Source organism: Hypanus sabinus, chromosome 2 (genome assembly GCF_030144855.1).
Source record: "Hypanus sabinus isolate sHypSab1 chromosome 2, sHypSab1.hap1, whole genome shotgun sequence".
NCBI classification, from domain to species: Eukaryota; Metazoa; Chordata; class Chondrichthyes; order Myliobatiformes; family Dasyatidae; genus Hypanus; species Hypanus sabinus.
In genome coordinates, this window is record NC_082707.1 from 182315639 (window position 1) to 182328450 (window position 12812).

A 12812-nucleotide genomic window follows, 5' to 3' on the forward strand; every position below is an offset into this window, starting at 1 on the left:
TTACAGAAACCATGCTGACTTTGACTTATTTTATCATTAGTTTCCAAGTACCTCAAAACCTCATCCTTAATAATGGACTCCAACACTTTCCCAACCACTGAAGCCAGGTTAACTGTCCTATAATTTCCTTTCTTCTGCCTCCCTCCCTTCTTTAAGAGTGGAGTAACATTTTCAATCTTCCAGTCTTCTGGGACCATGCCAGAATCAAGTGATTCTAGAAAGATCACGATCAATGCATTCGTAACCTCTCCATACTCTCTCTCAGGACTCTGGGATGTAGTCCATCTGGTCCAGGTGACTTATCCACCTTAGACCTTTGGGCTTGCCTAGCACTTTTTTCCTTTGTAATAGCAATGGCACTCACTCCTGCTCCCTGTTACTCACAGACCTCTGGCATACTGCTAGTGTCTTCCACAGTGAAGACTGATGCAAAGAGCCCATTAAGTTCATCTGTCATTTCTTTGTTCCCCATTAATAGCATACCAGCATCATTTTCCAGTCATCCAATATCAACTCTCACCTCCCTTTTACTCTTTGTATAACTGAAAAAACTTTTGGTATCCTGCTTTATATTATTGGCTAGTCTTCCCTCATATTTCATCTTTTCCCTTCTTATAGCTTTTATAGTTGCCTTTTGTTGGATTTTGAAAGCTTCCCACTCACTTTTGCCACCTTATATGCCCTTTCCTTGGCTTTTATGCGGTCCTCAACTTGCTTTGTCAGCCCCGGTTACCCACCCCTGTCATTTGAGAACTTCCTCCTCTGTGGGACATATCTATCCTGCACCTGGTGAAGTATTCCCAGAAACTTCAGCCACCTCTGTTCTGCCGTCATCCCCACCAGTATCCTCCCCAATCCACCTGGGCAAGCTCCTCCCTCACGGCTCTGTAACTCCCTTTACTCCATTGTGATACTGATACATGTGACTTATGATTCTCCCTTTCAAACTGCAGTATGAATTCTATCATATTATGATCACTACCTCCCAAGGGTTCTTTTACGTTAAGCTGACTAATAAGATCTGGGTTATTACGTAACACTCAATCTAAGTAGTCTTTACCTGAGTAGGCTCAGCACAAGCTGCTCTAAAAAGCCATCTTGTAGGCATTCAACAAATTCCCTCTCTTGCGAACTAACACCAACCCGATTTCCCAATCCCCTTGCATATTGAATTCCCCCTTATAATTGTGTCATTACCCTTATTACGTACCTTTTCCAGCTCCCTTTGCAATTTCAAATCCACATCTTGACAATTACTATTTGGAGGCCTACATATGACTCCCATAATGGCTTTTTACCTTGCAGTTTCTTAACTCCACCCACAAAAATTCAACATTCTCTGATCCTATGCCACCTTTTCCTAAAGATGTAATTCCATCTCGTACCAACAGAACCACACCACTGCCTATACCCTCCTGCCTGTCCTTTTGATACAAAGTATGTCCTTTGATGTTAAGCTTCCAGCTATGACTTTCTTTCAGCCACGACTCAGTGATGCCCACGTCATACCGACCAATCTCTATTTGAGCCACGAGTCCGATCACCTTATTCTTTACACACATTTAAATACAGCACCTTCAGTCCTGCATTCTTCGCCCTTTTGAATTTTGCCTCTGTGGTACAATTTAACCCTTTACTCTACCTCATCATTGGCTTGCCCTTCCTTACATTCATGTTACACCCATCATCTACTTGTAAACCTGCTGGCTCATCCTCAGCTCTATTATTCTGGTTTCCACCCCCCTGCCATATTAGTTTAAACAACTCCCAAAAGCTCTAGTAAATCCGCCCGCAAGAATATCGGTCCCCCTCGGATTCAAGTGCAACCCTTCCTCCAGCATTTTATGTGTGTTGCTCTGGATTTCCAGCATCTGCAGAATCTCTTGTGCTCACTCTTGTCCATGAGATCTGAATATTGCCAGCAATGCCAGCTTTTATTGAATTTCTTCTGAGCCACATTTTTCAATAAATTCACTTTATGCACTACAGTTTTATTGGACTTAAAAGCACCTTGGGAGAGCACCTTACTTACTGTACATGTCATTCTTAATCCACCAATCTTCGATTTATTTCTCACCCAGTCGGGGTACTGGGCTGAGCTTAGCAGCTCAGAGTCTGAATCAAAATCAGCTTATCGTCACTGACATATGTTACGAAATTTGTTGTTTTGGGGCAGCAGTATAGTGCGAGACAAAAAAATCACTATAAATCACAAAAATTAATAAATAAATCATGCAAAAGAGGAACAATGAGATTGTGTTTATGGGCTCATGGACTGTTCCGGAAACTGATGAGGGAGGGAAAGAAACTTCCTATCACTTTGGGAAAAGGACATGTCCGGGATAGTGAGTGTCCTTTATGATAGATGCAACCTTCTTGGAGCATTATCTTTTGAAGATGTCCTCGATGGAGGGGGAGTTTACAACCCTCTGTAGCCTCTTATGATTGTGCGCATTGAAGCCTCGGTAACAGTCAATGTTCCAGGTTGAGATCCTTCACCAGGAATGGAAAGGAAGGGGCTTACTTCTTTGTTCCTTCCTTCTGGCTTCTGCCCCCTCCCTTCCCTGATGAAAGGTCTCAGCTCAAAGTGTTGACTGGTTATTCCCCTCCACAGATTTTGCTGGACCTGCTGGGTTCCTTCAGAACTTTGTGTGTTTTGTTTAACACTTCCAGCATCTGTGGAACCTCTTGTATTTATACCTCTTGTATTTATACTTCCTCAGGACACGGGGGGGGGGGGGGGGTAGTTGTGAAGTTGATACTGAATCTCAGACACTCAGTCTGAAAATCCCTCCCCCCCCCCCCCCCCCCGTTAATTCATACCAGAGTTTAAATGTAAGCAGGCTTTTTCCACTGAGGTTGGGTGAGACTAGAACCAGAGGTTATAGGTTAAGGGTGAAATGTCGAATATTTAAAGGGGAACCTGAAGGGAAACTTCTTCTTCATCTGGAAGATAGTGCGAGTGTGGAATGAGCTGCCAGCGGAAGTAATGAATGCAACATTTAGGGAATTTTGAACTAGTACATAGATGGGAGGGATATGGAGGGCTAAAGTCCAGGTGCAGGTAGATGGGACTCGATAGAATAATAGTTTGGCACAGACTAGATGGGCCAAAGGCCTGTTCCTGTGCTGTAGTGTTCAATGACTCCCGACAACCTGCTCTCTCTGACAAACCAATCACTCTAGGATGACACAATGGTGCAATTGGTAGATCTCTGCAACTGCAGAGACCTGGCTTGAATCCCAGCATCTGGCGCTGCCCGTGTGGAGTTTGCCAGTTCTCTGTGATGCCTCGGTTTCTCCCAGGTGTTCTTATCTCTTCCCATGTCCCAATGAGGTGGGGGGGGTCCGTGGGTTTTCTGGCTGCCGTGAGTTGCCCCTCTGAATGTGCAGGTGACTGGTGGAACCTGGAGGGAGTTGGTGAGGAAGTGGGGTGAGTCAAATGGGATTAGTATAGGATCAGTGTCAACAGACGCTTGATGGACAGCACAAACTTGAAGGGCAGAAGGGTCTGTTTCTGTGCTGTATCTAGAAACACAGAGACATAGAAAACCTACAGCGCAGTACAGGCCCTTTGGCCCACAATGCTGTGCTGAACATGAAATTACCTAAGGTTACCCATACCCCTCTATTTTTCTAAGCTCCGTGTACCTATCCAAGAGTCTCTTAAAAGACCCTATCGTATCCACCTCCACCACTATTGCTGGCAGCCCATTCCACGCACTCACTGCTCTCTGAGTAAAAAACTTACCCCTGACATCTCCTCCGTATCAACTCCCCAGCACCTTAAACCCGTGCACTTATGCTAACCATTTCAGCCCTGGGGAAAAGCCTCTGACTATCCACATGATCAATGTCTCCTGTAAGACTCTATGAAATATGCAGCACATCTTCAGAATAGAAGGACTTCCTTTTAAAACAGAGATGAGGAGAAATCTCTTCAGCCAGAGGTGGTGAATCTGTACAATCCATTGCCATAGACAGCTGTGGAAGCCATATAATTGGGTCTATTTAAAGCAGAGATTGATAAGTTGTTAATTAGTAAGGGTGTTGAAAGCTACGGGGAGAAGTCAGGAGAATGGGGTTGAGAGGGATAATCAATCATCCATGATAGAATTGCAGAACAGACTTGATGGGCTGAATGGCCTAATTCTGCTCCTGTGTCTTATGGTCTTTTGGGCCATAAGTTGAGGGGTGAATGGTAAATGATGCTGATTAGCTGAAGCTTGCATTTGGAGAGTTGACCCCTTAACTATGGAGAGTAGTTTGGATCAGGGAGTGTCATGACACCAACCAACATCAGCAAAACTGAAGAGCTAAGCATTAACTTCAGGAAGGAGGGCTGGTGTAAGCAATCCCATTTACGTTAGCAGTTCTGGGGTCGAGAGGCCTGGAAGCTTGGCCATGATATCTACAAAGTTGAGCCAGGACAAGCGATTGGTGGTGATCCCCCGGTACTGGTTATGTTCTGCCAGGCCCGAGGGCCGGCTACGTTTGCACCAGAATATATAGCGACACCTGCGAGTGTGCTGATTGTTAATGAAATGATGCATTTCATTATATGTTTAGATAAATAAATCTGAATCTGAATCAATAGCCTGTCATGGTCCAATGACGTAGATGCCATAGTTACGGAAGCTTACTAAAGTCAAAAAGAAGTACACACAGAAACAGGCCTTTCAGCCCTTCTACTCCATGCCAAAACTGGCACCTTTGCTTCCTCAGGAGGCTAAAGGAATTCAGCAGGTCCCCTTTGACCTTTACTGATTTTATCGATGCACCATAGAAAACATCTTATTTGGATACATCAAGGCTTGGCACAGCAACTGCTCTGCCTGTGATCACAAAACACTACAGAGAGTTGTGGACACAGTTCAGAACATCACAGAAACCAGCCTCCCTGCCATGGACTCTTCCTATATTCTTCATTGTCTCAGTAAAGAAGCTGGCTTAATCGCAGATCCCACAAAACCAGACATTCTCTCGTCTCCCCTCTCCCATCGGGCAAACCTGAAAACCCTACCAGCAGGCTTAGGGACAGCTTTTACCCCGCTGTTATCAGACTATTGAACAGTCCCCAGAACAATAAAATGATCACTTGACCTTACGATCTACCTCGTTATGACCTTGCACCTCGTTGTCTGGCTGCACTGTACTTTCTCCATAACTGTAATAATTCTTTCTTCATTCTGTTATTGTTTTCCATTCTACCAGTTGAATCCAATGTAATAATGAATTAATAATGTCATTTACATGTGACAAATAAAGCAATTTTTAACTATTTAATTTTTGTAGGATCATTCTGGAAGTCGACGAACCAGCGTCAAACCACAATGGAGGACAGCTCCTCTTCGCTGATGATCATTACCTTTACATTTTCACTGGAGATGGTGGAATGGCTGGGGACCCTTTCGGAAAATATGGAAATGCACAAAATAAGTAACGTGATTGTCTTCCATTCATTGGTTTCACCAGGGTGCTTTCACCCCCAACATCGGGTTCAGCTTCAAATTCAGATCTATTTATCACATGTATATTGAAACATACAGAGAAATGTGTTGTTTCGTTAACAATCAACATGCCTAAAGGACGTGCTGCCACACACTCCGGTGCCTACATAGCATGCCCGCAGTGCTGGGCAGAACAACGTAACAAATCAGACTGTAACAAGCAACAGTGGTGAAACACCCCCCCTACCTCCCAACACACACCCGCACAAATACACGGTCCTCTAACTCCAGGACAGGACACCTTCAGCTTCCAGACTTGAACAGGCTGATGAACTCACAGACACCGGGCCATAACTTTCCCAGTGAAATTGCAGAGATTCACAGACTAGGGCCATCAAACTTGGCGCTTCAAACCTGACTTCTGGTTGACCTTTGTAGGATGAATTTATGAATCAATGGGGGTGAAATTCAACTTCCAAAGATACTTTTTGCACGGTAGCGCAGAGGGCATCCTGGTAACATAGACGGCAACACAGTTACGTAGAGGGCATCCTGGTAACATAGAAGACAGCACAGTTACGTAGAGGTCATCCTGGTAACATAGAGGGCAACACAGTTACGTAGAGGGCATCCTGGTAACATAGAAGTCAGCACAGTTACGTAGAGGTCATCCTGGTAACATAGAGGGCAACACAGTTATGTAGAGGGCAGCGCAGTGGCGTAGAGAATGGCGCAGTAGCATAGCAGTTAGTGGAACATTTTACAGCGTCAGCGATCCCTGATCGGGGTTTAATTCCCATCACTGTCTGTAAGGAGTTTGTATGTTCTTCCCGTGACCACGTGGGTTTCCTCCGGGTGCTCTGGTTTCCACCCACATTCCAGACTCATGGAGTTTAAGGTCAGCGAGTTGTGGGCATGCTGGCTGCCTGCAGCTCACACTCAGACTGTGTTGGTCGTTGACATGAAAGACGCATTTCACCGTGTTTCAATGTTTTGATGAACGTGTGACAAATAAAGCCAATCTTTATCTTTATGAGTTTATTTCCATATGCATACGTGTGTAGACGCAGGTACAGTGAAAAACTCGCATGCAGCAGCAACCCAGGCAGAGAGCATCAGATAATCAGGCTTCTGTGTGCTTCAATGCACTTGTGACAAATAAAGCTAATCTTTCTCTTTAATCTCTCCCTTTCCATTCTCTTCAGAGTCTGTCTAACCCAGTTTGGTCATCTCCTCCTCTCCAGGTCAGCCTTACTGGGGAAAGTGCTTCGGATTGACGTCAACAACAATGACCGTGGGCCGCTCTATAGAATCCCTCCTGACAATCCATTTCTTCGGGACCCCGAAGCACGCCCAGAGGTTTATGCCTATGGGGTGCGGAATATGTGGCGTTGTTCCCTGGACCGCGGGGACCCTATAACTAGGGAAGGCAAAGGAAGAATCTTCTGCGGAGATGTCGGGCAGAACAAGTTTGAGGAGGTGGACATCATTGAGAAAGGCAAAAACTACGGCTGGAAAGCAAAAGAAGGCTTTTCCTGTTACGATAAGAAACTCTGTGCAAACTCCTCCCTGAGTAAGAAGCATTGTTTTATCTATCTAACTCTAGATCTGAATACCTTATCAAACCAGAATCATTGTCATAGAGTAATACAGTACAGAAGCAGGCTTTTTGGCCCATCTAGTTTATGCCAGCCATATCTTCTGCCCAGTCCCATCTACCTGCACAGGACCATATTCTTTCAAACCCCTTCCATCCATAAAGCTATCCAAACTTTGCTTAAATGTTAGAATTGACCTCTACCACAGATTCTTTTGTATTTCTCTGTTCTGCTGTGAATGCCTACAAGAAAATGAATCTCAGGGTATGTTGACATATATGTACTTTGGTAATAAACTTACTTTGACTCTTCTGACTTCTGGCAGCTCGTTTCACATTTACAACACTCCCCGAGTGAAGTTATCCCTCAGATTCCCTTAAATATTTCACTTCTCACATCATAGCTTCACCCAACTTCACTTGCCCCTTCACTGAAAATCTTTCCACAACCTATGGACTGACTTTCAAAGGCTCTTCATCTCAGCAAGTCAAGTCAAGTTACTTTTTATTGTCATTTTGACCATAACTGCTGGTACAGTACACAGTAAAAACGAGACAATGTTTTTCAGGACCATGGTGCTACGCGAAACAATACAAAAACTACACTGAACTACGTAAAAACAACATAGACATAAAAACTACACTAGACTACAGACCTACCCAGGACTGCATAAAGTGCACAAAACAGTGCAGGCATTACAATAAATAATAAACAGGACAATAGGGCAGTAAGGTCAGGCCAGGCACTGGGTATTGAGGAGTCTGATAGCTTGGGGGAAAAAACTGTTAGATAGTCTGGTTGTGAGAGCCCGAATGCTTCAGTGCCTTTTCCCAGATGGCAGGAGGGAGAAGAGATTGTATGAGGGGTGTGTGGGGTCTTTCATAATGCTGCTTGCTTTGCAGACGCAGCGTGTAGTGTAAGTGTCCGTGATCTCGGGAAGAGAGACCCCGATGATCTTCTCAGCTGACCTCACTATCTGCTGCATGGTCTTGCGATCCGAGATGGTGCAATTTATGAACCAGGCAGTGATGCAGTTGCTCAGGACGCTCTCAATACAACCCCTGTAGAATGTGATGAGGATGGAGGGTGGGAGATGGACTTTCCTCAGCCTTCGCAGAAAATTGAGATGCTGCTGGGCTTTCTTTGCTATGGAGCTGGTGTTGAGGGACTGGGTGAGATTCTCCACCAGGTGAACACCAAGAAATTTGTTCCTCTGGGGTCAGTGTTGGGTCTGCCTGTTCTCATGTTATATGTCAGTGATCGATGGTTTTGTGGCCAAGTTTGTTGAAGTGGATGGAGGAGCAGGTAGTGTTGAGGAAGCAGGGAGTCGGTAGAAGGACTGGACAGATAGGAGAATGGGCAAGGAAATGGCAGATGGAATATAGTGTAGGAAGTGTACGGTCATGCACTTTGGTAGAACAAATAAAGGTGTGGACTATTTTCTAAACGGAGGGAAAATTCGGAAATCAGAGACACAGATGATCTTGGAAGTCCTCGTGCAGGATTCCCTAAAGTTTAATTTGCAGGTTGAGTCAGTGGTAAGAAAGGAAAATGCAATGTTCACATTCATTTGGAAATGTTTAGAATATACATCCTCACCACATTTTACAGGGGTTGTATTGAGAGCATCCTGAGCAACTGCATCACTGCCTGGTTCAGAAATTACACCATCCCGGATCACAAGACCCTGCAGCGGATAGTGAGGTCCGCTGAGAAGATCATCGGGGTCTCTCTTCCCGCCATCACGGATATTTACACTACACGCTGCATCCGCAAAGGAAACAGCATTATGAAGGACCCCAAGCACCCCTCATACAATCTCTTCTCCCTCCTGCCGTCTGGGAAAAGGCTCTGAAGCATTCAGGCTCTCACAACCAGACTATGTAACAGTTTCTTCCCCCAAGCTATCAGACTCCTCAATACTTAGAGTCTAGACTGACACCAACGTGTACGCGCACACACACACACACCACTCCTTTGCAATTTTTGCTCATTTCTTTCTCAATTCCTGCTAAAACATTGTTTACATTTACATCATTTGTTATTATATTGTAATTTGCCCTTTACTGTGCCTGTTTTCTTGTTTATTAACTATTGTACTGTCTTGCACTGTTTTGTGCACTTTATGTAGTCCCATGTCGGTCTGGTCTAATGTAGTTCTGTGTTGTCTCACGTAGTCTGGTGTAGTTTTGTGTTGTTTCACGTAGTCTAGTGTAGTTCTGTGTTGTCTCACATAGTCTAGTGTAGTTCTGTGTTGTCTCACGTAGTCTAGTGTAGTTTTGTGTTGTTTCACATAGTCTCGTGTAGTTCTGTGTTGTCTCACATAGTCTGGTGTAGTTTTGTGTTGTTTCACATAGTCCAGTGTAGTTTTGTGTTGTTTCACGTAGTCTAGTGTAGTTCTGTGTTGTTTCACATAGTCTGGTGTAGTTTTGTGTTGTTTCACATAGTCCAGTGTAGTTTTGTGTTGTTTCACGTAGTCTAGTGTAGTTTTGTGTTGTCTCACATAGTCCAGTGTAGTTCTGTGTTGTTTCACATAGTCTAGTGTAGTTCTGTGTTGTTTCACGTAGTCTAGTGTAGTTCTGTGTTGTTTCACATAGTCTAGTGTAGTTCTGTGTTGTCTCACGTAGTCTGGTGTAGTTTTGTGTTGTTTCACATAGCCTAGTGTAGTTTTGTGTTGTCTCATGTGGCACCGAGGTCCTGGAGGAACGTTGTTTCGTTTTGTACTGTACTGTACCAGCAGTTGAGGTTGAAATGACAATAAAAGCAACTTGACTTGACCTGATAAAGGCAAAGATGTGATGCTGAAGCTTTAGAAGGCATTGGTCAGACTGCACTTGGATTATTGTGAAGAGTTTTGGGTCCCGTATCTGAACAAAAGATGTGCTGGCAATGGAGAGGGTTCAGAGAAGGTTCACGAGACTGAATCTGGGAATGAAAGCATTTACATATGAGGAATGTTTGATGGCTCTGGGCTAACATATGAAGAGTTTAGGAGAACGAGGGGGTATCGTATTGAAACCTAACAGATATTGAATGACCTAGATAGTGTGAATGTGGAGAGGATGCTTCCTATCATAGGGGAGTCTAGGACCAGGGGGCATCATCTCAGAACAGAAGGATGCCCCTTCAGAACAGAAATGAGGAGAAATTTCTTTTGCCAGAGGGTGATGAATCTGTGGAATTCATTGCTGAAAGTGACTGTGGGTGTATTTAAAGGGGATGTTTTAAAAACAAATTTCATCAACAATTTCAGAGCATTCATTAGTAGTCCAACCACTCACTACTTCATTGCGTTTTCAGCTGTCAATGAGATGGGCCAGCTTGCTACAGTGATATCAGCTACTCAATGTCAGGCTGACTGTCTCAGATCCTCACTTTCAGTAGATACACTCTGTTTCTTTGCTTTGAAAGAAGCTGGGCAAGCAGCACTGAAACCGTGCTCCACTGAATATGATGTTGGAAAGGCGATAAGGGAAATCGCGACCATGACGCAGGATAGTGGTCAGAGATTTCTTACTGCAACCGAAACCCTTGATAGAATTTTTTTGAACCTTCAGTTCAGTTGTTTTGTAGCAAGGTCAGATCTTCCTCTATCCTTCCTGTTAATTCCTTATTAAAGTGTTCAGGAATAGACTTCCTATATTATCCATTTTGAGATTCGGATCGAGAGAAGATCCTGAAATCTCTCTGACATGTCGTTATGCCGCTCGCCCAGAAGATCACCATCTGGTATTCTTTCTTTCTCTTCCAAATCGGACAGGCTCAGAAATTGGGAAAGGTCAAGATGGCCAGTGTTGAACTTAAATAGGGCTAACTTGAACAGAAATGTGATGACTGATTTGGCTCTGATAAAATTCACATAATTTCCTTGCAATTGAAGACTGACTTCAGTAAAGTTTGTAAACAATTCTGACAAGTAAGCAATGTCATGCCTAATATTCTTCAGCTGATGACTGAATGATGCATTTGAGTATTAAAAAAATGTTGTCACAGTTTTAAAAAGCACATAAAAATGTCTCAGGCAGTTTCCTTATGAGAGCCACCTGATTTCTGTGTGCATCAGCAAGCAGCTGTTCATCATTCTCAAAAAAAAGCTCTCGAAATAGATGAGAATTCAGAGCACGGGACTTGATTTTATTTTAGATAACAGTATTTATTGATTTTGTGCAGTTGATCACTTAGGTGCTTGGGACACGATGTCCATGAATTAATTACACAGTGAATGGCAAAGCTGTCTCTCAAGTAATAACCACAAGGTGGCGCCCTGTCATTGATGGTCGCCCATCTGTTGCACAAGCTGGAAGTTCATGAGCAGAATGTCCTTCTCTTCGAAAAGTTGCTCAACCCAAAATATTGACTCACCCTTCGTATCTGTTTCTGTAACAACTCTTGAGCCATGCTTTCATTTTCTCCGAATCAAACATAACCAAGAACCAAAGTTGACTCATTCAACTGCAGAGCAAATTCTGTTGTCTTAAGTGTGGTACAATGTGTCTTCCTCATTCTCAGACGTTTCATCCTTTTGAGTTGTTGCTGAGTAGAATTGCTTTAACTTTTTGGTCTGGTGACTTCTGCAAAAACTGTACTGCTGGCAGAATCATGTCTTCTCCAATTGTATGTGGCTTTCTAGATTTAGCAATGAGCAATGAGATGTGTGAAACATGCAGACCTTCACTGTTATGTTCTGAAGTCCTGGCAAACGTGTTTTGAAGTGATTTTTGTATTTGAAAGTTTTCACAAATAAGCCACATTCTTGCTTGGTTTATCCGAGTGCATTCTCTTCAAACGTTCAAGAAGCCTGGTGGTTCCATTGCCTCATTCGAAAAGCTTTTTCTAAGAACAGACAAACTGGTTGATTGCTTGTTGCTGGTATAAATCCATATTTCAGATACTCCACACTACACTGTTTACGCTTCTGTCATTTTCATTATGACATTTTACATACTTTATTTCCTTGACTAATTTCATCACTTCTCTCAACATCCAAGGTTCTCTGCCCTTGCCATTGTTCCTTCTGACCGGAACATACAGCATTGGTCCTGTAATTTCTGCAGTTGCTCCTTAAACACCCTCCACATGACGGATGTGCCCAAAAACAGAGGTTCACAATTAAATCTCCCTAGTTATCACCTAATGCTCTCATAATTTGCCCTGCTCCAATTTAATACTCCCCTGCATACTTATCCTGGTCTATAGCTATGCTAAAGTTTAAGGAGTTGTGGTTACTGTTATCTAATTGCTGTTGAGTGTGGCCCCTTCAGCCTCCTGTACCTCCTTTCTAATGGTGGTAATGAGAAGCTGGATGGTGAGAGTCTTTCTTGATGGATACCACCTTCTTGAGGCACTGTTTTTTGAAGATGTCCTTGTTGGGGGTGGAGGGGTGGAGGGGTGGGGGTTGTGCCTGTGCTGGAACTAGCTGAGTCTACGACCCTCCGTGGATTTTTCTGACCAGACAGTGATGCCATCACTCAAAATGCTCTCCATGGTACAATTGTAGAAACTCGACAGTCACTGTGTTTATGGTAGTGAACTTGGCACCAGATAGTCGCAGTGCACCCCCGGTGTGCCTAAGGTACAGGAGACTCAGGTCCCACACCTCCAGGTTTAGGGACAGTTATTATCATGAACTGGAGTGGAATAACTTCACTCAACCCAGCACTGAATTGATTCCACAACCTTTCAAGGAAAAAAACTCCTTTTTTCAATATTAGTTATTACTTTACCTATTATTATTTTGTTTTTCTTTTGTGTTTGCACAATATTG

At 43.6% G+C, this 12812-nt stretch overlaps 1 protein-coding gene across 1 annotated transcript in view; it reads left to right on the top strand.

Moving 5' to 3' along the window:
- hhipl1 (HHIP-like 1) overlaps nucleotides 1-12812 on the top strand; it is a 43423-nt gene that overhangs the window by 19328 nt on the left and 11283 nt on the right. The window contains exons 3-4 of the mRNA XM_059960898.1: nucleotides 5296-5439; nucleotides 6695-7023. Coding sequence (XP_059816881.1) covers nucleotides 5296-5439; nucleotides 6695-7023 — 473 coding nt within the window. The remainder of the gene's footprint in view (nucleotides 1-5295; nucleotides 5440-6694; nucleotides 7024-12812) is intronic.